This window comes from Oncorhynchus mykiss, chromosome 4, assembly GCF_057628025.1.
Source record: "Oncorhynchus mykiss isolate SJ-2025 chromosome 4, ASM5762802v1, whole genome shotgun sequence".
NCBI classification, from domain to species: Eukaryota; Metazoa; Chordata; class Actinopteri; order Salmoniformes; family Salmonidae; genus Oncorhynchus; species Oncorhynchus mykiss.
The window spans coordinates 20,182,000-20,207,442 of record NC_143025.1 but is presented as its reverse complement, the minus strand read 5'-3'; the positions used below and the strand labels follow the sequence as shown (position 1 = coordinate 20,207,442).

General features: G+C 45.6%; 1 protein-coding gene across 12 annotated transcripts in view; it reads left to right on the top strand.

The window, feature by feature from the left end:
- The window catches only part of LOC110521464 (transducin-like enhancer protein 4), an 86,606-nt gene that overhangs the window by 1,394 nt on the left and 59,769 nt on the right, over positions 1–25,443 (top strand). For all 12 annotated transcript variants that reach the window (XM_036968875.2, XM_036968873.2, XM_036968874.2 and 9 more), the window contains exons 2-3: positions 9,550–9,647; positions 19,672–19,735. In XM_036968875.2, the coding sequence (XP_036824770.2) occupies positions 9,550–9,647; positions 19,672–19,735 (162 nt within the window). The remainder of the gene's footprint in view (positions 1–9,549; positions 9,648–19,671; positions 19,736–25,443) is intronic.

The following is a 25,443-nucleotide window of genomic DNA, read 5'->3' as shown; positions in this document are numbered from 1 at the left end:
AACACTTCGCCAGTCCTCACACGGAAAAGGGTCTATTTTAGGCTTAGGGGTTAGAATTAGGGTGAGGTTTGGGGTTAAGGTTAGGGTTGAGGTTAAAGTTAAGAAAAATCGGATTTTGAATGGGAATCAATTGTTTGGATAGTAAAACAAACACTTGTGTGTGTGCGCGCTCTGTGCTGTATCTGTGTTTATGTGTCCAGGGATAGTGTGTTAGAAGGCAGTGGAAGGTATTCCCTTCAGTCCCCTCTCCCCCTACCACCCTCCTCTCATTATTTACTAAACTACAGTGTTAGGAACTGAAGAATGAAACTGGAAGAAAGGATGGGTTTGACCATACATGCGAGAGAGTCGGATGGAGAGAAACAAGGTGTAGTTATATTTATATATTTATTATTATTATTTGTTTTTTTACTACCCCCTTTTCTCCCCAATTTTCGATCTTGTTTCATCGCTGCAACTCCCCAACGGGCTCAGGAGAGGCAACGGAGGAGTCATGTGTCCACCAAAACATGACCTGCCTAACCGCGCTCCTTATTAACACCCGCCTTAGCCAGTTTAAGGCGGAAGCCAGCCACACCAATGTGTTGGAGTAAAACACTGGTCAACTGGAAACCGGAGTCAGCCTGCAGGAACCCGGCGCGCCACAAGGAGTCGCTAGATCGCAATGAGTCAAGTAAAGCCCCACCGGCCAAATCCTCCCCTAACCTGGACGACGCTGGGCCAATTGTGCACCGTCCTATGGGACTCCCGGCTTCGGCCGGTTGTGGCACAGCCCAGAATGAACCGGGTCTGTAGTAATGCATTTAGCACTGCGATGCAGTGCCTTAAACCGCTGGGCCACTCGGGAGGTCAAGGTCTAGTTTCTATAGTCAGATTTGTTGTCCATGTCTTTGTGTCTGGTGCAAATGGGTCAGTGATCATTTAGCTTTCAGCCTGCAATCACAGAGAATTATAGGTGACATTTTCAGAAGAGGGGGCATGTGAAATCAATTATATGTACAGAAAGAATGCAAATCAGTGGAATAGAAGGAAGCAAGACTGAGAGAGAATCAAGGCATTGTGAATTAGAAATGGAAATGAGTAGGAGATCACACTGGAAATAGTACTATAGTCCAGTCACAGTTCAGAGCTTGTGTTCAGAGTTGTACAGTGTTTGTGATAAAGTTCGGTCCCAGATTGAGCCAACCTTTAACAGATCGATCAATGCATACTGCTGCTGCCAGTGTAATGGGATCTACAGCACAGAGTGAGGATGCAAGGAACGTGTGCATGCGTGTGAGCTTGAGAGAGAACGAGGAAAAGAGGGTGACTGTGTAGACTTTGAAATAGCCCCCTGTACCTATTACTGTCAAGAGACTAGTTTCTTTGCGTCTCATTTTCCAAAGGTAGTCATGTTTTGTGTGTATCCCAAGCCTCATCTTGTTATATTATTAATATCCTATGAATTAATGTCTTCTTTTGTATCAAATGAACATATCAATGTCCAGATCATTTAAACGTCAGACTCACTGGACTTGACTAGCGGTATCTGTACAATCCTGTATGCACCATCCGAGACAATATAAAAGAGGAGGAAGGGCCTCTATCTCCCCTGTCACTCACAATGTCACTGGCCTTTTGAAATGACAAGTAACTGAAAACATAAACCACATAGACATGGCAACAGCACTGTGTTGTGTTGACTCCTGGAGCAGAACAGAGACATTGTTATCTGTTCAGTGGTCCTCCTAAAGGGTTAAACCCAGGGCTGATTTACAAGGCAAACAGAAACATAATTGGTTCCACTGGATTCTTGTGGCTAGTGTTATCTGAAGTGAGGGACTGCTCTGTGAACTAGGGTTGGGTGATGTCAATCTTTGTCACGTGATTATGTACTCATGAAACATTGTGATATACCATGGTATAGCCCGCTATTGTCGTCGTCGTCCCCCCCCCCCCCCCCGAAACAAGTTTTTAAAAGATCCCACCGTGAGCTTGCATGCTATGAGAGGGATGAGATAAATCCCTACATTGACAAAATATATTTAGTGGATCTGTGGCACGAAAGAAGTGTGTGTGTGTGTGTGTGTGTGTGTGTGTGTGTGTGTGTGTGTGTGTGTGTGTGTGGGCATGTCTGTGTGTGCCGAAGCGTGCAGGTAGAGCGAGTGACACAGTCAAAGAGCCTCGCTGGCTGTGCATCGTGCAATGGGTTGTAAATCATCATGGGCTGCAGACAGAGCAAGCTACTCTGCTGTCCTCAGAACTGGATAATTATAAACTGATTTGCATTTTTGCCTAATCCTCTCTTATTAGGCTACTAGTCCTTGAAGGTAGGTTGGCATTGCTAGAGTAATATGAAAATAGGGCCAGGCCAACTAGGTTACAAGTCATTTTATTTCATGTTTTGATTTTTCATGTTGGTATTGTTCGCTCAATGTCACTTATTTGTCATTTTAGAATAAAGTTGTGATTGAAAATAGCATAGACTCTGACTTACATAATTGTTCCCATTTTAAATGCAACAAATTTAGGACATTAAACACAGAATATTTGTGAAATACTTTCATAATTGAATTTGTCTTAATGCTTTTATGTTATTTAAATGATTAGGATTAGGCTTTTGGCATTTAAGAAAGAAACATTTGCGGTCTTGCATCAATGCATTTTATGTCATGTTTCTATCTTGCTATTGTTTGTTCTATCGCTCTCATTATTACATTAAGCCTACCATATTTGTAGGTTGTTCAAAAACAACGTAAAAGGTACTACAAACAGGATTTGTATTTTTTCATTGTAATTTTCTAAAATGTCCCTAATATATCTGCAGTAATAGTGGAATGATAGTGTTTCACAGTATAACTTTCCTGCCAGTGTTGTGATATTCGCCTATTGCCGGCTTCTGCTCTCAAAATAGGAAAGCTGTGCAGTGTGGCCAACTTAGCGACCTAGTCGCTATATTTAGCAAGTATTCAGACCCCTCTAGCGACACATTTTCAAAAAAGCGACTAGCGACAAATCTAGCGACTTTTGGAGACTCTGACGTGAAAGCACGTATCGTTCTTACTCTACTCAACGAGCAGCGGGTGCTGCCCTCCACGTTCAGACTGCAAATGAATCGCGCATGCGGGGAGCCGTCGCTGGCTGATCCCGTCCTGGCTTACATTCAGGGTGGTATGTAAATGTAAAAATCTAAACTAAAAATCAAAAAATTATAAATCAAATAAAAAACAATGTAACTCTGCCAGAGTGTCTCTTTTGGGTCACTTTTGCCGGTCCCAAGCCCGGATAAAGGAGGAGGGTTGGAATTGTGACATAAAAAAAAACAGGAATCGACAGAAGAAAGTTCATTTGTAGTTCTAAACATATTTAGGGTGTTTTTTACTCACTTTTTGTCTCCCCCACGACTTTATTCCTCTCTCCTACAGCCTCTCCTAAAGCTGTGTTATCTAGTGGAAACTGGGGAAGGGGCCAATGTAGAAATCATTGTCATTTCCTGGTTGCTAAAAATCTACAGAGTTTGTTAAATTTCAGTTTCTGTGAGGAAAAAAAAGCACTAAATAGTGTGGGGAATCATTGTACCATCTAAATCACTGTGAAATATCTTTTCAATAACTAAAAAGATTGTTTTTACATCTGTTTTAATAAAACTGGTGGACGAAACCGAAAGTATTAACTGAAGCGTGAGTCTCCACCATGTTATGGTGAAATGGGATGCGGGGGAGATTTGTTTTGAATGCAGCCTTGTGTTCTTGCAATTCACATATCTTACACATGGGGGAGAATTCTATATGTAGCAACTTTTAAAACTTTCTGAGAGATTCATTGTTTGACCATGGAATCATGATCATCCACTACTGGAGAGAGAGAGAGGAAAAACTAGAACATATGCCTACATTTTTCTCTTGCACTCTGTAAATATAATATATGAATTGAATTGGGCTATAGGAATATAGACAATTTAATCAGACTTGCACCCATGCACTGCGTGAGGCTAGTCAAATTGAAATGTATCGTCTGTCATATCACAATGTCGTCACCATTGGCGATGGCTGTCAATCATCCTCAATAGACGATACTATCGTAATATCGCCCACCCTACTGTGAATCTCCACCCGCCCAGGCCAAGAACAATAAAACCAGGCTGTGAATGTCACGCCCAGAGTTTCCGCAGTTACCAAACACACATTTCCAACCGCCGCAGCAAGAGCCATGGGAGGCAGACCTGAGAGTGGACAGATGGTGGGATGGACACCGTCCTTATCTACATAGACAGAGTAGGTAGCACACGACCACTGCTACCCCCCTAATGAGTTTAAAGTTAGTGGTATGGTAGGTCATCTGGTAATCTTTGTGTTAAAGCTGAAGTCTACTTTGAGGTCTGTGAAACACTAGCTGATTCTCAGTGCATCCACTGACTAGACCACTCTGTCTTTACCTGTAGGGACGCACAGCATGGACTGAAATGAACATGGTATTACACGATGTTGAACACAGAGGAATCCTTGTTGTTTACATATTGTTGCTGGTGCAGTTGAGTTTTTTTTGTTGTTGGATGGAGCAGGCTTCGGTGGTGGACATTAGCTCCTGCACACTTAGCCTGAGTGTGTGTGTGTTGACTGAACGACCCCCCCCCTCCAGAGACTGTTGTGATAGTTGTCTGGAGAGAGTTGATCTGGCCCTGGACTGATCCTGATCTCATGGAAGTAGACTCACACAGGAGGGGACTTACCGCAGGCAGACAGGGTCCAGTGTGTGTATATGGCAGAGAGCTTGCTACTAACTGCTCACCAGGGTGCCAATGTTACAGCTGTGTGTGTGTGTGTGTGTGTGTGTGTGTGTGTGTGTGTGTGTGTGTGTGTGTGTGTGTGTGTGTGTGTGTGTGTGTGTGTGTGTGTGTGTGTGTGTGTGTGTGTGTGTGTGTGTGTGTGTGTGTGTGTGTGTGTGTGCAACTCTACATTCTGTTCTCTGGCAGAGCTGGAGTGGCAGCAGAACAGTTCATACTCCCCGTGACTATTCAGGATCGGCAGAGAGTAGATTTTCACAAACTGTGCTTTTTAGTATTGGTAATCTCTCATCTGCCTAGTAAATCTAGCCTTAAGTCTGGCCTCTGTGTTCCACCTCCTGACCATTAGGCCCATATTAATACTCTAGCTTGGGGCTGTGTGTACTGGGTCTGGTCTCACTTCTCTGCATCTCTCAGGGTAACACTTTGTTTTTACAGCCAAGTAAACAAACCAACGCCAAATATCTGGCTGCACAAATCACATATGTTCCCTTAATTAGGTTAGGGTGAGTGGTGGTGTGCGTGCGTTAGCTCTCTCTTGCTTTTAGGTTGTTTTCCTCTGGATACATCTGTATTGTGGAGCTTGTTGTTCTGTTTGCACCTCAGGATTTTAATGAAATACAGGTATGTCATGGATATTTTCTGGCAGATGTAACCATCATCTTTATCCATACTGTTACCTGTTTACATTTCTGATAACAAGCTGGTTCTTATGAAGTCAAGTATGAACACATCAATCCAAATGAACTGTGCTCTCCAATCCTAACGCTCATTCTCCCCTCAGTCAAAGCCTTTGTTGTTTTTTTATGAAAAGAGCTGATCTGACCAAATTTTGGATCCACTCCAAGCCCTCTTTTCACTGCCAATCCCTCCATTTCTAATCCAGTATTGTATAGCAGTGGCTTTTGCTTCACACCACAATGTCAGAGAGGAGAGAGGGGGACAGAAGAGATGGAGACATCAGAGAGGAGAGAGGAGGACAGAAGAGATGGAGACACCAGACCGAGAGGAGAGAGGAGGACAGAAGAGATGGAGACATAAGACCGAGAGGAGAGAGGGGGACAGAAGAGATGGAGCACCAGACTGAGAGGAGAGAGGAGGACAGAAGAGATGGAGACACCAGACCGAGAGGAGAGAGGAGGACAGAAGAGATGGAGACATCAGACCGAGAGGAGAGAGGGGGACAGAAGAGATGGAGCACCAGACTGAGAGGAGAGAGGAGGACAGAAGAGATGGAGACACCACACGAGAGGAGAGAGGGGGACAGAAGAGATGGAGACATCAGACTGAGAGGAGAGAGGGGGACAGAAGAGATGGAGACACCAGACCGAGAGGAGAGAAGGGGACAGAAGATATGGAGACACCACACCGAGAGGAGAGAGGGGGACAGAAGAGATGGAGACATCAGACTGAGAGGAGAGAGGGGGACAGAAGAGATGGAGCACCAGACTGAAAGGAGAGAGGAGGACAGAAGAGATGGAGACACCACACCGAGAGGAGAGAGGGGGACAGAAGAGATGGAGACATCAGACTGAGAGGAGAGAGGAGGACAGAAGAGATGGAGACACCAGACCGAGAGGAGAGAGGAGGACAGCCAGAGGAGAGGAGAAAGAGTGGAGGGGAAAATAAAAAGAGAGAACAGGAGTGATGTGGAGGACACACCCACCCACACACACAAACAAACATACACACACGTCCCCTACACCCAAGATCACATTAACACTTCCCTTCTACACTTGGTACTCTTCATCTATTCATGTGCCTTTACCCTAAATATTTCACCAGCAAATTATTATTTCATGCCCCTCTGAACATCTCTCTCCCCAGCCTGTCTGAAACAGAGAGACAGAGAGTGAGTGAGAAAGACAGAGAGAGAGCAAAAGAGGGAGATGGAAAGAGAAAGATTGAGGGAGAGAGGGAGCGGGCGGGGTGGCAGAACAGAAAGTGTGCCACAGAGCAGACAGACGCTCTGCAGTCCCGATCAGTCCCAGACCCACATCTGTTTCAGCCCAGAAACAGCGGCCTAAATCAAATGTTTCCCCCAGTGATTGATGGACAGATTAGGGGGGGTGATGAGAGGACGGATGGAGGGAGGGCTGTGGCCCTGCTGCTGGCTCTGTACTGTTATGTGATCTCCTAGCCCAGTCTCCCCCCCCCCCCCCCCCCCACCCACCCATGGATAATCCTTCTAAATTCTCGGCTCAACTTGCTCCAGTTCCAGCTCCTCTAAATTGTGATTGAATGCTGGCCTGTCTGTCTACCCCCTCCCTCCTCTCCTAGATTAACCAGATCTGTTTGGTGTTTCAGGATCCCCCATGCTGTGTGACACCACCAGGGCCCAACTGAGCCACACTGAGAGAGAGGAGAGGAGACTCCCCCCTCACTCCCCCCACTCCCCTAGGATGCTCTGAGACCAGAACACGCTGGGTCTGTAGTTATATCACTCACAACCTGACCCATACAGAAAACCGGTCTGCATTGAGGAATGTGTTATTGTGAGTGCTGATGTAAAATGGCAGTAGTCGGTCTGGAATGTAGTCTGTGGTGGTCCACTGTCTAGTGGTCAGAGGATTTGTTAGGCCATCTCTTCTCTACTGCAGTCTATCCCCCTCCCTCCCCCCGCCCCTGTGTGTGTGTCAGACCAGTGTGGTAGGAATGAAGGTCAGTGGGGCCCTGTCGGCAGCCGCCCCTCCCCCACCGGGGTTGTGTACTGAGTTGAGGCCGTTGGTCCAGGAAACCGCCACAGCACTAGGCACAAACTGAGCTGCACAACCCGCAGCTTAATTACTGGAAAGCCCAAAGAGTGTCTGACCTCCACCATTAGCCTAATTGAAATTTAATTGAATTTCCTTGTCTAGACTAATTAAGCTCCTACTGAAACCTGCAATATTTTAGCCGCCTAGTTAGCCTCTGGACAGACAGGATTCGCACCCTATTCTGTGGAAAGAAAGCGTGAGGAAAAAGGGGGAGAGAAGTTAGAGGGTAAAGAGGTGGAGCGGAAAAGGGCAAAGGGGAGAGGTCTGGTATTGGCTCTCAGGGGTGGGGGTGGTGAGATGGAGTGAGGGAATGAGGAGGGAGAGAGAGATGGACAGATAGAGTTGTGCAGACTAAAGTCCGGTCAGGGCGTGTGAGGTGAAGTATTACAAGCATTTCGCTACACCTGCAATAACATCTGCTAAATGTGACAAATAAAATTTGTTTGGATTTGAAGCAGCCTATGCCACTGATCTGGAGCATGTGGTTGAATAACACTGACATGCATTATCTTTTTAGCCTCAGTTGTGTGCATGCATTTGTGTGTGCGTGTGTCCCAGGCTTTTTGTGCGTAGCCCCCATTTAGCACAAGGGCATGTTGCGTGTCAGCTCAGCGCGCGTGTGTGTACGCACCTGTTTGTATGTTTCAGTAGTATGTTCCTCCTTCATGACACTTCCATCCCCTCAGCTATAAAGTGCCCAAGAAAGGGAATGGAACTGAACTAAATGATTACCGTCCCACAGCAATCAACCCCGTCACCGTGTGGTGCTTTGAGAGACTCGGCAATGACCACATCACCTCCTCCCTCCCTGACACACTCGAACCTCTCCAATTCACCTACCGCCCAGACAGATCCACGGACGACGCAATCGCCATTTCACTGCACACTACCCTCACCCACCTGGAGAAAAGGAATGCATATGTGAGGACACTGTTCATCGACTACAGCGTAGTGCCCTCTAAGCTTGGTGCCAGGTATACAACCCTCGCTCAACGTCAGCAAAACAAAGGGGCTGATTGTGGACGTCAGGAAGAACCAGGCTGGGCACATCCCGATCCTCATCAATGGCAGCCCTGCCATGGAGACGGTCAAAAGTTTCAAGTTCAGGAGGCTGAAGAAATTTGACCTGTCTCCGAGGGCCCTCAGTGTTCTACAGGCGCACCATCAAGAGCATACTGTTAAGCTGCAACACAACCGCCGCTAACCATAAGGTGCTACAGAAGGTGAAACGCTACGCCGAACGCACCATTGGGTGCACACTGCCTGTCTTCCAGGACACCTTCAACACCAGGTGTCGCAGGAAGGCCAAGAAGATAATCAGGGACCCGATTCACCCGAGCCACGGACTGTTTATCCCACTTCCATAACTCAGACGCAGGCAGTGCAGGAGCATCATGGCAAAAACGGAAAGACTGGCCAATAACTTCTACCCCCAGACCATAAGGCTGCTGAATAGCCACCACTAGTCAGCTACCTAGTCCTCCCCCCACCGTCTATCCGGTTATATTGCCCTAACTCTAAAACAACATCCCTGCTGTGTTTGTGTTCCCCCAACTACACAGCGAGGGGAACAACACCAAAAGTGCTTCAGACAGGCTTCAGGGGGGGCAGGGTTCTCCTGGGGGGCGTTTGTTGAGATTCTTTGCTTTTAGCAGGTGAAAGACAGTGCCGTTTTAATGTTTGTGATTCACCATGAGTTATTCAGTTGACGTTTTCCCTTCTCAGTGCTTTGTAGGCAAGAATACATTAGCAAAAAGCATCCTAGCAGAGGAGAGGGAGGAGAGAGGGAAGAGAGGAGAGGCAAGAGAGAGAGATGCTAATGTGAGAGGGGGAGGGAGACAGTCATTAGGAGAGAAAGAGGAGGAGGAAAGGGGAGAGAAGAAGAGGGTGGTTGGAGAGAAAAGAGTGAGAGAGTGTTTGTGAAAGAGGGGTGCGGAGCGATAAAGAGAGCAAGGACAATGTTTTATGATATGTGTTGAAGTGACCTTACTCTCCCTTCTTCTTTCCTCTCCTTTCTTTTCTCTCCCCCAGGTCCCTATTCAGCCTGGTCAGTCTTTCAAGTTCACAGTCCTGGAGACTCTGGACCGCATCAAGGAAGAGTTCCAGTTCCTCCAGGCTCAATACCACAGGTGCTGTATACTCACTCACCACCCTCCACCTCCCCCTTATATACTATACAGATAGTATATACACACCACCCTCCACCTCCCCCTTATAGACTATACAGATAGTATATACTCACACACCACCCTCCACCTCCCCCTTATAGACTATACAGATAGTATATACACACCACCCTCCACCTCCCCCTTATAGACTATACAGATAGTATATACTCACTCACCACCCTCCACCTCCCCCTTATATACTATACAGATAGTATATACACACCACCCTCCACCTCCCCCTTATAGACTATACAGATAGTATATACTCACACACCACCCTCCACCTCCCCTTTATAGACTATACAGATAGTATATACACATTCACCACCCTCCACCTCCCCATTATAGACTATACAGATAGTATATACACACCACCCTCCACCTCCCCTTTATAGACTATACAGATAGTATATACTCGCTCAATACCCTCCACCTCCCCCTTATAAACTATACAGATAGTATATCTTCGCTCACTACCCTCCACCTCCCCCTTATAGACTATACAGATAGTATATACACACCACCCTCCACCTCCCCTTTATAGACTATACAGATAGTATATACTCGCTCACTACCCTCCACCTCCCCCTTATAGACTATACAGATAGTATATCTTCGCTCACTACCCTCCACCTCCCCCTTATAGACTATACAGATAGTATATACACACCACCCTCCACCTCCCCTTTATAGACTATACAGATAGTGTATACTCACTCACTACCCTCCACCTCCCCCTTATATACTATACAGATAGTATATACACATTCACCACCCTCCACCTCCCCATTATAGACTATACAGATAGTATATGCTCACTCACTACCCGCCACCTCCCCCTTATAGACTATACAGATAGTGCATACTCACACATCACCCTCCACCTCCCCATTATAGACTATACAGATAGTATATACACATTCACCACCCTCCACCTCCCCATTATAGACTATACAGATAGTATATATACACCACCCTCCACCTCCCCCTTATAGACTATACAGATAGTATATACTCGCTCAATACCCTCCACCTCCCCCTTATAGACTATACAGATAGTACATCTTCGCTCACTACCCTCCACCTCCCCCTTATAGACTATACAGATAGTATATACACACCACCCTCCACCTCCCCTTTATAGACTATACAGATAGTGTATACTCACTCACTACCCTCCACCTCCCCCTGATAGACTATACAGATAGTGTATACTCACTCACTACCCTCCACCTCCCCCTTATAGACTATACAGATAGTGTATACTCACTCACTACCCTCCACCTCCCCCTTATAGACTATACAGATAGTATATACTCACACACCACCCTCCACCTCCCCCTTATAGACTATACAGATAGTATATACTCACTCACTACCCTCCACCTCCCCTTTATAGACTATACAGATAGTATATACTCACACACCACCCTCCACCTCCCCCTTATATACTATACAGATAGTATATACACACTCACCACCCTCCACCTCCCCCTTATAGACTATACAGATAGTGTATACTAACTCACTACCCTCCACCTCCCCCTTATAGACTATACAGATAGTATATATACACAACCCTCCACCTCCCCCTTATAGACTATACAGATAGTATATACTCGCTCAATACCCTCCACCTCCCCCTTATAGACTATACAGATAGTATATACACACTCACCACCCTCCACCTCCCCTTTATAGACTATACAGATAGTGCATACTCACTCACTACCCTCCACCTCCCCCTTATAGACTATACAGACAGTATATACTCACTCACCACCCTCCACCTCCCCTTATATACTATACAGATAGTATATACACACTCACCACCCTCCACCTCCCCCTTATAGACTATACAGATAGTGCATACTCACTCACTACCCTCCACCTCCCCCTTATAGACTATTCAGATAGTATATACACACCACCCTCCACCTCCCCCTTATATACTATACAGATAGTATATACACACCACCCTCCACCTCCCCCTTATAGACTATACAGATAGTATATACACACCACCCTCCACCTCCCCCTTATAGACTATACAGATAGTATATACTCACACACCACCCTCCACCTCCCCCTTATAGACTATACAGATAGTATATACTCACTCACTACCCTCCACCTCCCCTTTATAGACTATACAGATAGTATATACTCACACACCACCCTCCACCTCCCCCTTATAGACTATACAGATAGTATATACTCACACACCACCCTCCACCTCCCCCTTATAGACTATACAGAAAGTATATACTCACACACCACCCTCCACCTCCCCCTTATAGACTATACAGATAGTATATACTCACTCACTACCCTCCACCTCCCCTTTATAGACTATACAGATAGTATATACTCACACACAACCCTCCACCTCCCCCTTATGGACTATACAGATAGTGTATACTCACACACTACCCTTCACCTCCCCCTTATAGACCATACAGATAGTATATACAGTGCCTTGTGAAAGTATTCGGCCCCCTTGAACTTTGCGACCTTTTGCCACATTTCAGGCTTCAAACATAAAGATATAAAACTGTATTTTTTTGTGAAGAATCAACAACAAGTGGGACACAATCCTGAAGTGGAACGACATTTATTGGATATTTCAAACTTTTTTAACAAATCAAAAACTGAAAAATTGGGCGTGCAAAATTATTCAGCCCCCTTAAGTTAATACTTTGTAGCGCCACCTTTTGCTGCGATTACAGCTGTAAGTCGCTTGGGGTATGTCTCTATCTGTTTTGCACATCGAGAGACTGACATTTTTTCCCATTCCTCCTTGCAAAACAGCTCGAGCTCAGTGAGGTTGGATGGAGAGCATTTGTGAACAGCAGTTTTCAGTTCTTTCCACAGATTCTCGATTGGATTCAGGTCTGGACTTTGACTTGGCCATTCTAACACCTGGATATGTTTATTATTGAACCATTCCAATGCAGATTTTGCTTTATGTTTTGGATCATTGTCTTGTTGGAAGACAAATCTCCGTCCCAGTCTCAGGTCTTTTGCAGACTCCATCAGGTTTTCTTCCAGAATGGTCCTGTATTTGGCTCCATCCATCTTCCCATCAATTTTAACCATCTTCCCTGTCCCTGCTGAAGAAAAGCAGGCCCAAACCATGATGCTGCCACCACCATGTTTGACAGTGGGGATGGTGTGTTCAGGGTGATGAGCTGTGTTGCTTTTACGCCAAACATAACGTTTTGCATTGTTGCCAAAAAGTTCAATTTTGGTTTCATCTGACCAGAGCACCTTCTTCCACATGTTTGGTGTGTCTCCCAGGTGGCTTGTGGCAAACTTTAAACGACACTTTTTATGGATATCTTTAAGAAATGGCTTTCTTCTTGCCACTCTTCCATAAAGGCCAGATTTGTGCAATATATGACTGATTGTTGTCCTATGGACAGAGTCTCCCACCTCAGCTGCAGATCTCTGCAGTTCATCCAGAGTGATCATGGGCCTCTTGGCTGCATCTCTGATCAGTCTTCTCCTTGTATGAGCTGAAAGTTTAGAGGGACGGCCAGGTCTTGGTGGATTTGCAGTGGTCTGATACTCCTTCCATTTCTATATTATCGCTTGCACAGTGCTCCTTGGGATGTTTAAAGCTTGGGAAATATTTTTGTATCCAAATCCGGCTTTAAACTTCTTCACAACAGTATCTTGGACCTGCCTGGTGTGTTCCTTGTTCTTCATGATGCTCTCTGCGCTTTTAACAGACCTCTGAGACTATCACAGTGCAGGTGCATTTATACGGAGACTTGATTACACACAGGTGGATTGTATTTATCATTAGTCATTTAGGTCAACATTGGATCATTCAGAGATCCTCACTGAACTTCTGGAGAGAGTTTGCTGCACTGAAAGTAAAGGGGCTGAATAATTTTGCACGCCCAATTTTTCAGTTTTTGATTTGTTAAAAAAGTTTGAAATATCCAATAAATGTCGTTCCACTTCATGATTGTGTCCCACTTGTTGTTGATTCTTCACAAAAAAATACAGTTTTATATCTTTATGTTTGAAGCCTGAAATGTGGCAAAAGGTCGCAAAGTTCAAGGGGGCCGAATACTTTCACAAGGCACTGTACACACCACCCTCCACCTCCCCCTTATAGACTATACAGATAGTATATACTCACACACCACCCTCCACCTCCCCCTTATAGACTATACAGATAGTATATACTCACTCACTACCCTCCACCTCCCCTTTATAGACTATACAGATAGTATATACTCACACACCACCCTCCACCTCCCCCTTATATACTATACAGATAGTATATACACACTCACCACCCTCCACCTCCCCATTATAGACTATACAGATAGTATATGCTCACTCAATACCCTCCACCTCCCCCTTATAGACTATACAGATTGTGCATACTCACACACCACCCTCCACCTCCCCCTTGTAGACTATACAGATAGTATATATACACCACCCTCCACCTCCCCCTTATAGACTATTCAGATAGTATATACACACCACCCTCCACCTCCCCCTTATATACTATACAGATAGTATATACACACCACCCTCCACCTCCCCCTTATAGACTATACAGATAGTATATACTCACTCACTACCCTCCACCTCCCCCTTATAGACTATACAGATAGTATATACACACTCACTACCCTCCACCTCCCCCTTATAGACTATACAGATAGTATATACACACTCACCACCCTCCACCTCCCCCTTATAGACTATACAGATAGTGTATACTCACTCACTACCCTCCACCTCCCCTTTATAGACTATACAGATAGTATATCTTCGCTCACTACCCTCCACCTCCCCTTTATAGACTAACAGATAGTACATACACACCACCCTCCACCTCCCCCTTATAGACTATACAGATAGTATATACACACCACTCTCCACCTCCCCCTTACAGACTATACAGATAGTATATACTCACACACCACCCTCCACCTCCCCCTTATGGACTATACAGATAGTGTATACACACCACCCTCCACCTCCCCCTTATAGACTATACAGATAGTATATACTCACACACCACCCTCCACCTCCCCCTTATAGACTATACAGATAGTATATACTCACACACCACCCTCCACCTCCCCCTTATAGACTATACAGATAGTATATACTCACTCACTACCCTCCACCTCCCCTTTATAGACTATACAGATAGTATATACTCACACACCACCCTCCACCTCCCCCTTATAGACTATACAGATAGTATATGCTCACTCACTACCCTCCACCTCCCCCTTATAGACTATACAGATAGTGCATACTCACACACCACTCTCCACCTCCCCCTTGTACACTATACAGATAGTATATACATCACCCTCCACCTCCCCCTTATAGACTATTCAGATAGTATATACACACCACCCTCCACCTCCCCCTTATATACTATACAGATAGTATTTACACACCACCCTCCACCTCCCCCTTATAGACTATACAGATAGTATATGCTCACTCACTACCCTCCACCTCCCCTTTATAGACTATACAGATAGTATATACTCACACACCACCCTCCACCTCCCCCTTATAGACTATACAGATAGTATATACTCACACACCACCCTCCACCTCCCCCTTATAGACTATACAGAAAGTATATACTCACACACCACCCTCCACCTCCCCCTTATAGACTATACAGATAGTATATACTCACTCACTACCCTCCACCTCCCCTTTATAGACTATACAGATAGTATATCTTCGCTCACTGCCCTCCACCTCCCCCTTATAGACTATACAGATAGTACATACACACCACCCTCCACCTCCCCCTTATAGACTATACAGATAGTATATACTCACTCACTACCCTCCACCTCCCCTTTATAGACTATACAGATAGTATATACTCACACACCACCCTCCACCTCCCCCTTATATACTATACAGATAGTATATACACACTCACCACCCTCCACCTCCCCATTATAGACTATACAGATAATATATGCTCACTCACTACCCTCCACCTCCCCCTTATAGACTATACAGATAGTGCATACTCACACACCACCCTCCACCTCCCCCTTATATACTATACAGATAGTATATACACACCACCCTCCACCTCCCCCTTATAGACTATACAGATAGTATATACTCACTCACTACCCTCCACCTCCCCCTTATAGACTATACAGATAGTATATACACACTCACTACCCTCCACCTCCCCCTTATAGACTATACAGATAGTATATACACACTCACCACCCTCCACCTCCCCCTTATAGACTATACAGATAGTGTATACTCACTCACTACCCTCCACCTCCCCTTTATAGACTATACAGATAGTATATCTTCGCTCACTACCCTCCACCTCCCCTTTATAGACTAACAGATAGTACATACACACCACCCTCCACCTCCCCCTTATAGACTATACAGATAGTATATACACACCACTCTCCACCTCCCCCTTACAGACTATACAGATAGTATATACTCACACACCACCCTCCACCTCCCCCTTATGGACTATACAGATAGTGTATACACACCACCCTCCACCTCCCCCTTATAGACTATACAGATAGTATATACTCACACACCACCCTCCACCTCCCCCTTATAGACTATACAGATAGTATATACTCACACACCACCCTCCACCTCCCCCTTATAGACTATACAGATAGTATATACTCACTCACTACCCTCCACCTCCCCTTTATAGACTATACAGATAGTATATACTCACACACCACCCTCCACCTCCCCCTTATAGACTATACAGATAGTATATGCTCACTCACTACCCTCCACCTCCCCCTTATAGACTATACAGATAGTGCATACTCACACACCACTCTCCACCTCCCCCTTGTACACTATACAGATAGTATATACATCACCCTCCACCTCCCCCTTATAGACTATTCAGATAGTATATACACACCACCCTCCACCTCCCCCTTATATACTATACAGATAGTATTTACACACCACCCTCCACCTCCCCCTTATAGACTATACAGATAGTATATGCTCACTCACTACCCTCCACCTCCCCTTTATAGACTATACAGATAGTATATACTCACACACCACCCTCCACCTCCCCCTTATAGACTATACAGATAGTATATACTCACACACCACCCTCCACCTCCCCCTTATAGACTATACAGAAAGTATATACTCACACACCACCCTCCACCTCCCCCTTATAGACTATACAGATAGTATATACTCACTCACTACCCTCCACCTCCCCTTTATAGACTATACAGATAGTATATCTTCGCTCACTGCCCTCCACCTCCCCCTTATAGACTATACAGATAGTACATACACACCACCCTCCACCTCCCCCTTATAGACTATACAGATAGTATATACTCACTCACTACCCTCCACCTCCCCTTTATAGACTATACAGATAGTATATACTCACACACCACCCTCCACCTCCCCCTTATATACTATACAGATAGTATATACACACTCACCACCCTCCACCTCCCCATTATAGACTATACAGATAATATATGCTCACTCACTACCCTCCACCTCCCCCTTATAGACTATACAGATAGTGCATACTCACACACCACCCTCCACCTCCCCCTTATAGACTATTCAGATAGTATATACACACCACCCTCCACCTCCCCCTTATATACTATACAGATAGTATATACACACCACCCTCCACCTCCCCCTTATAGACTATACAGATAGTATATACTCGCTCACTACCCTCCACCTCCCCCTTATAGACTATACAGATAGTATATACACACCACCCTCCACCTCCCCCTTATAGACTATACAGATAGTGTATACACACTCACTACCCTCCACCTCCCCCTTATAGACTATACAGATAGTATATACTCACTCACTAACCTCCACCTCCCCATTATAGACTATACAGATAGTATATACTCACACACCACCCTCCACCTCCCCCTTATAGACTATACAGATAGTGTATACACACTCACTACCCTCCACCTCCCCCTTATAGACTATACAGATAGTATATACACACCAACCTCCATCTTACCCCATGCAGGCATACTGTATGTAGGCACCATCCTAATGTAAAACCCATGTATGTAACTCAAAACTCCCATCTTCAGACACACAGACATATGGATAGCGCAGACTTTTACTTCTATTCTGTGTTGATGTTTATGACATAAATTAGACACCATACAGTGGGAAAAAAAGATGATCTCCTTCTCTGCCACTGCGCTACCTCCCGAGTGGCGCAGCGGTCTGAGGCACTGCATCTCAGTGGTGAGGTGTCACTACAGGCACCCTGGTTCGAATCCAGGCTGTAGTACGTCATTTGGAGTCCCATAGGGCGGTGCACAATTGGCCCAGCGTCGTCTGGGTTTGGCCAGTGTAGGCCGTCTTTGTAAATAAGAATTTGTTCTTAATTGACTTGCCTAGTTAAATTAAAAATAAATATATGTATCTATATTTAAAAAGGAACTATAGTTGTGTGATATTGTATGTCATAAACATGAATACACAATAGAAAGGTCTGTGCTATCTGTGTGTCTGAAGATGGGAGTCTGAGGATTGTGTCCTATATGAATGTGTGTATCTCAGGGGGGAACTGCCCCTCCTCTCTCTAAAGGACTGGGGGATCCCCCTGGGAACCATTGTCACACTTCCACTGCTCCACTTATTATTCTGTGGAATATTACACGTCAGGCTTAATAATACTGCACTTGATGTATGTGAAAGCCAAGGGTGCAGTGAACTATAAGGTTGATATAACACAGTCATACACAGGTCAAATGCAGGTGGTGATTCTAATCTTATCCATCATAGTCCACCTGTCACAGTGGCAGGGTGCAAGCCTGGTCCCAGATCTGTTTGTGCTGTTTTACTGACTCCTACGCTCGATGTCACAGTGGCAGGATGCAAGCCTGGTCCCAGATCTGTTTGTGCTGTTTTACTGACTCCTACGCTCGATGTCACAGTGGCAGGGTGCAAGCCTGGTCCCAGATCTGTTTGTGCTGTTTTACTGACTCCTACGCTCGATGTCACAGTGGCATGGTGCAAGCCTGGTCCCAGATCTGTTTGTGCTGTTTTACTGACTCCTACGCTCGATGTCACAGTGGCAGGGTGCAAGCCTGGTCCCAGATCTGTTTGTGCTGTTTTACTGACTCCTACGCTCGATGTCACAGTGGCAGGGTGCAAGCCTGGTCCCAGATCTGTTTGTGCTGTTTTACTGACTCCTACGCTCGATGTCACAGTGGCAGGGTGCAAGCCTGGTCCCAGATCTGTTTGTGCTGTTTTCCTGACTCCTACGCTCGATGTCACAGTGGCAGGGTGCAAGCCTGGTCCCAGATCTGTTTGTGCTGTTTTACTGACTCCTACGCTCGATGTCACAGTGGCAGGGTGCAAGCCTGGTCCCAGATCTGTTTGTGCTGTTTTACAGACTCCTACGCTCGATGTCACAGTGGCAGGGTGCAAGCCTGGTCCCAGATCTGTTTGTGCTGTTTTACCGACTTCTACGCTCGATGTCACAGGCTAGCAGGGTGTGGTGATATTGGTATGTTCTTCCATATCATAGCAGAGTGTCTGTTTTATCAGAGTGTTAACAGAGTAGAGTTGACCTCCAGACTGTAACCTTGGTGCTGAGAGCCCAGCTTCACACCATGAGCTGAATACTCATGGCCATAACTCTCTCGGTCACAGCAGTGAACAGTGTGTTGAAACTAGTATTGTTCTCCCACTGCAGCCTGGATCCCATCGGTCTCTCTGTCTAATTGATCTAGACCCATAACCTTTTTCAGTTTTGACGCAAAGAAGAGATTCAGGTTGAGCTGCAGCAGGGTAGGTCCTGCCTTAGATCAGTTTGTTGACACGTGTGTGTGTGTGTGTGTGTGTGTGTGTGTGTGTGTGTGTGTGTGTGTGTGTGTGTGTGTGTGTGTGTGTGTGTGTGTGTGTGTGTGTTTTCCCTCTTTCTCTGCAGCCTGAAACTGGAGTGTGAGAAGCTGGCCAGTGAGAAGACAGAGATGCAGAGACACTACATCATGGTAAGATCTATTCTATTTCCACCAGCATTGGTTCACAGACATCAATGAGACAACGTGGAGAGGGTAGGCCCTGTCTCTGTCTTGCTTTACAAATATACCCCTCTCCATTACACCAACATAGGAAACTATCTAGCCCAGGGATAGGCAACTCCAGTCCTTTTCCCCATCCCAAGCAAACACAGCTGATTTAAAGTCATTGCGTTCTAAACTAAAGATCCGGGTTAGTTGATTATTGGAGTCAGGTGTGTTAGCTGGGTCTGGGGCAAAAGTGTGACACCAATCAGGCCCCCTGAGGACGGGAGTTGCCCGTCCCTGATTCTAGCTTGTTGAGGAGCCTCATCTTGAGTTAGGAGGATGAGACTCTCAGACTGTCCAAAAGCAGAACATGTCCCTCTCTCTGTCTCTGTCTCTCGCTCTACTCCCTCTGCAACAGCTTGAGCCCCTCCACATCAGTCTGTCTGCCTAAAGACTTGTATGTTATTAACTATGTCTATGTCTGTGGAACAAACACGGTGAGGACAACCTGAATATGATATTAACCATCTGCTTAGCAGCTCCCATTTCATCAATGAGAGAGAGAGAGATGGAAGAAAGTGAGTTAGAGAGACTGAGAGAAAGGGGAAGAGCAGTGCACAATGGTAGACAGACAGACACTACCTCAGACTAAGAGTATTCACACTGTTCTCTGTGACTGTGAGAGGCTGTCCTTTATGGAAGATTTCACATTTGCAGGGTTTGATGGATGGTTGAGTTGGCGGTAGTTGGATAGATATGTGGGAGCCTTTACTCCAATGTGAGGAGAGACTACAGTCTACTCTGTGTTATAGACTGGGGGACAGTCAGCGACATTTGATCAACCCTCATGAATTCATATTAAATGTCATGAACTTTGTGACCACAGGACTGTTGGTCAACAGCAGGAAGAAATAGGCTAAAACGTCTGTGAATGAAGCCTTTTCCATAGTGTTGGTGAAGGATAGCTGGGGCAGGTGCGATATACATTTACAATCTTAGAAAAAAGGGTTACAAATGCTTTCTTCGGCTGTCCCCGTTGGAGAACCCTTTTTGGTTCAAGATACAGTAGTACTCTTTTGGGTTCCGTGCAGAACCCTCTGCGTAAAGGGCTCTACATGGAACTCAAAAGGGTTATATCTGGAACCAAAAAGGGTTCTCCTATGGGGACAGCCGAAGAACCATTTTCGGTTCTAGATAGGACTTTTTTTTCTAAAATGTGGATATATCTGATTTTCAACATCTCAATTGGCATTAGGTCTGAATTTGTTGCTTTTTAAACATTTTGATTGTGTGTTTTGCATCATTGTCTTGCTGCATGACCCAGCTGCGCTTCAGCTCACAGACAGATGGCCTGACATTCTCCTGTAGAATCCTCTGATACAGAGCAGAATTCATGGTTCCTTCTATTAAGGCAAGTTGTCCAGGTACTGAGGCAGCAAAGCATCCCCAAACCATCACACTACCACCACCATGCTTGACCGTTGGTACGAGGTTCTTACTGTGGAATGCAGTGTTTGATTTTCGCCAGGCATAATGGGACCCACCTCGTCCAAAAAGTTTACTCAAGTTTGCCAGGAAGCACCTGGATGATCATCAAGACTCTTGGAAGAATGTACTATGGACAGATGAGTCAAAACTTTTTGGATGACATGGGTCCCGTTATGCCTGGCGAAAACCAAACACTGCATTTCAAAGTTAGAACCTCAAGCATGGTTTACAAATCAAATCAAATTTATAAAATACTTTTTTGCCCCACTGTATATGGATGAGCGATGCCCGAGCGGCATAGGCAAGGTGCAATAGATGGTATAAAATACAGTATATACATGTGATATGAGTAATGTAAGATATGTAAACATTATGTGGCATTATTTAAAGTGACTAGTGATCCATTTATTAAAGTGTCCAGTGATTGGGTCTCAATGTAGGCAGCAGCCTCTCTGAGTTAGTGGTGGCTGTTTAACAGTCTGATGGCCTTGAGATAGAAGCTGTTTTTCAATCTCTCGGTCCCAGCTTTGATGCACCTGTACTGACCTCGGCTTCTGGATAATAGCGGGTGAACAGGCAGTGGCTCGGGTGGTTGTTGGCTTTGATCTTTTTGGCCTTCCTGTGACATCGGGTGCTGTAGGTTTCCTGGAGGGCAGGTAGTTTGACCCCGGTGTTGCGTTGTGCAGACCGCACCACCCTCTGAAGAGCCTTGCGGTTGTGGGCGGAGCAGTTGCTGTACCAGGCTGTGATACAATCCGACAGGATGCTCTCGATTGTGGATCTGTGGAAGTTCGTAAGGGTTTTGGGTGACAAGCCAAATTTCTGTTGCGCCTTCTTCACCACACTGTCTGTGTGGGTGGGCCATTTCAGTTTGTTGTTGATGTGTACGCTGAGGAACTTAAAACTTTCCACTTTCTCCACTGCTGTCCCTTCTATGTGAATAGTGGGGTCCTCCCTATGCTGTTTCTTGAAGTCCACGATCATCTCCTTTGTTTTGTTGACATTGAGTGAGAGGTTGTTTTCATGACACCACACTCTGAGTGCCCTCACCTCATCCCTGTAGGCTGTCTCATCGTTGTTGGTAATCAAGCCCACTACTGTTGTGTCGTCTGCAAACTTGATGATTTGAGTTGGAGGCGGAATGGCCGCACAGTTGTGGGTGAGGGAATGCAGGAGGGGGCTGTGCATGCACCCATGTGGGGCCCCAGTGTTGAGGGTCAGCGAGGTGGAGATGTTGTTTCCTACTTACACCACCTGGGGGCGGCCCGTCAGAAAGTCCAGGACCCAATTGCACAGGGCGTTGTTGAGGCCCAGGGCCTCCAGCTTGATGATGAGCTTGGAGGGTACTATGGTGTTGAATGCTGAGCTGTAGTCAATGAACAGCATTCTTACATAGGTAATCCTCTTGTCCAGATAGGATAGGGCAGTGTGATGGCGATTGCATCGTCTGTGAACCTGTTAGGGCGGTATGCAAACTGAAGTGGGTCGAGGATGGCTGGTAAGATGGAGGTGATATGATCCTTGACTAGTCTCTCAAAACACTTCATGATGACAGAAGTGAGTGCTACGGGGCAGTAGTCATTTAGTACAGTTATCTTTGCCATCTTGGGTACAGGAACAATGGTGGCCATCTTGAAGCATGTGGGGACAACAGACTGGGATAGGGAGCGATTGAATATGTTCGTAAACACACCAGCCAGCTGGTCTGCGCATGCTCTGAGGACGCGGCTAGGGATGCTGTCTGGGCCAGCAGCCTTGCGAGGGTTAATGCGTTTAAATGTTTTACTCACATCGGCCACGGATAAGGAGAGGGGGGGGGGGGCGTAGTTCTTGTTAGCGGACCGCGACGGTTGCACTGTATTATCCTCAAAGCGGGTAAAGAAGGTGTTGAGTTTGTCTGGAAGCGTGATGTCGGTGTCCGTGGTTTTCATTTTGTAGTCTGTGATTTCCTGTAGACCCTGACACATACCTCTCGTGTCTGAGCCGTTGAATTGGGACTCCACTTTGTATCTGTATCGGCATTTTGCTTGTTTGATTGTCTTGCGGAGGGAATAACTACGCTGTTTATATTCAGCCATATTCCCAGACCTCTTTCCATGGTTAAATGCGGTGGACGTGATTGTGGTAGTGTGATGGTTTGGGGATGCTTTGCTGCCTCAGGACCTGGATTATCCAAAACACACAATCAAGTCTACATAAAAATGGTTTAAAAGCAACTAATTATACGTTTTGGAATGGCTTAGTCAAAGTCCAGACCTAATCCCTATTGAAATGTTGTGGCAGGACTTGAAATGAGCAGGTCATGCTTGAAAACCCTCAAATGTCGCTGAGTTAAAGCAGTTCTGCTTGGAATAGTGGGCCAAAATTCCTCCACAGCGATGTGAGAGACTGATGAACAACTACAGGAAGCATTTGGTTGCAGTCATTGCAGCCAAAAATGGCACAACCAGTTATTGAGTGTAAGGGGGCAATTACTTTTTCACACAAGGTAATTGGGTGTTGCATAACTTTTGAATAAATAAAATAAGTATCAATTTTTGTTAGTTATTTGGAAACTCAGGTTCCCTTTATCTAATATTAGGTTTTGGTTGAAGATCGGATAACATTCGGCATCAAAATATGCAAAAATAGAGAAAATCACAGAGGGGGCAAATACTTTTTCACGGCACTGTATATTGGTGTACATACAAGTTATGTAGAGTAGCCTAAGAATGGCTGGGGTTGAGGTTAGCTCTGAGGAATGGTCTCTAACATCTGTGTCTGTGATGTCTGTAATGCCTACTGTATTGGCAGTGATCTGGAGGGAGGGAGTGTAAGGAACAGAGTGAGAAGGAGGGAGATTGAGAGGGAGGGAGAAAGGCAGGGACAGGGGCTTAGGAGTGAGAAAGGGAGAGAAAAAAAATAGAAAAGGGAAGTTGAGAGAGGCAGTCAGACAGAGAGAGATACAACACCAACAGAGAGAGACAGAGAATGACAAAGATAGAGTGGCTGAGATGGAAAGGCAGGAAAAGAGAGGGATAGAGAAAGAGAGCGTGAGCACAGACACGTAAATAATGGGAAGTAACAAAGTCTCAGTGGCTCCACAGTGGAGCTAACCCAGAAGGATATATTTAGGTAGTTAGACTGTAGCCTTAAGACTTGTTTGCACAGGCAGTCCAGTCTTTCTTTAGACTGCTCCTATCATTCATTATTCTGTAACTTTAAAAACCAGGTATGGGATGTTCCCACCCGCTAATGTACTACTTCCAGGGAATGACTTACGACTCGGCTGATGATGATAATGATGATGATGTTGAGCATGGAATAGACATGAGGATTCATTTGGAGCATCATATTGGAATGTTGCCTCCGTAAAACGAGGTAAAAGCATAAGCAGGCAGGCAGGCAGCAGGGGGTGATGTTTTATACATTTGATTAACGCACTCTGCAGCTTTATGCATAAGCTAAACTCAGCAAAAAAAGAAATGTCCCTTTTTCAGGACCCTCTCTTTCAAAGATACTTTGTAGAAATCCAAATAACTTCACAGATCTTTATTGTAAAGGATTTAAACACTGTTTCCCCATGCTTGTTCAATGAACCATAAACAATTAATGAACATGCACCTGTGGAACAGTCGTTAAGACACTAACAGCTTAGACTGTAGGCAATTAAGGTCCCAGTTATGAAAACAGGACACGAAAGAGGCCTTTCTATAAACACCAAAAGAAAGATGCCCAGGGTCCCTGCTCATCTGCGTAAACGAGCCTTAGGCATGCTGCAAGGAGTTATGAGGACTGCAGATGTGGCCAGGGCAATAAATTGCAATGTCCGTACCGTGAGAAGCCTAAGACAGCGCTACAGGGAGACAGGACGGACATCACACCTGCGGAACAGGTACAGGATGGCAACAACAACTGCCCGAGATACACCAGGACCGCACAATCCCTCCATCAGTGCTCAGACTGTCCGCAATAGGCTGAGAGAGGCTGGACTGGGGGCTTGTAGGCCTGTTGTAAGGCAGGTCCTCACCAGACATCACCGGCAACATTGTCGTCTATGGGCACAAACTCACCGTCGCTGGACCAGACAGGACTGTCAAAAAATGCTTTTCACTGACGAGTCGCGGTTTTGTCTCACCAGGGGTGATGGTCGGATTTGCGTTTATCGTTGAAGGAATGAGCGTTACACCAAGGCCTGTACTCTGGAGCGGGATCGATTTGGAGGT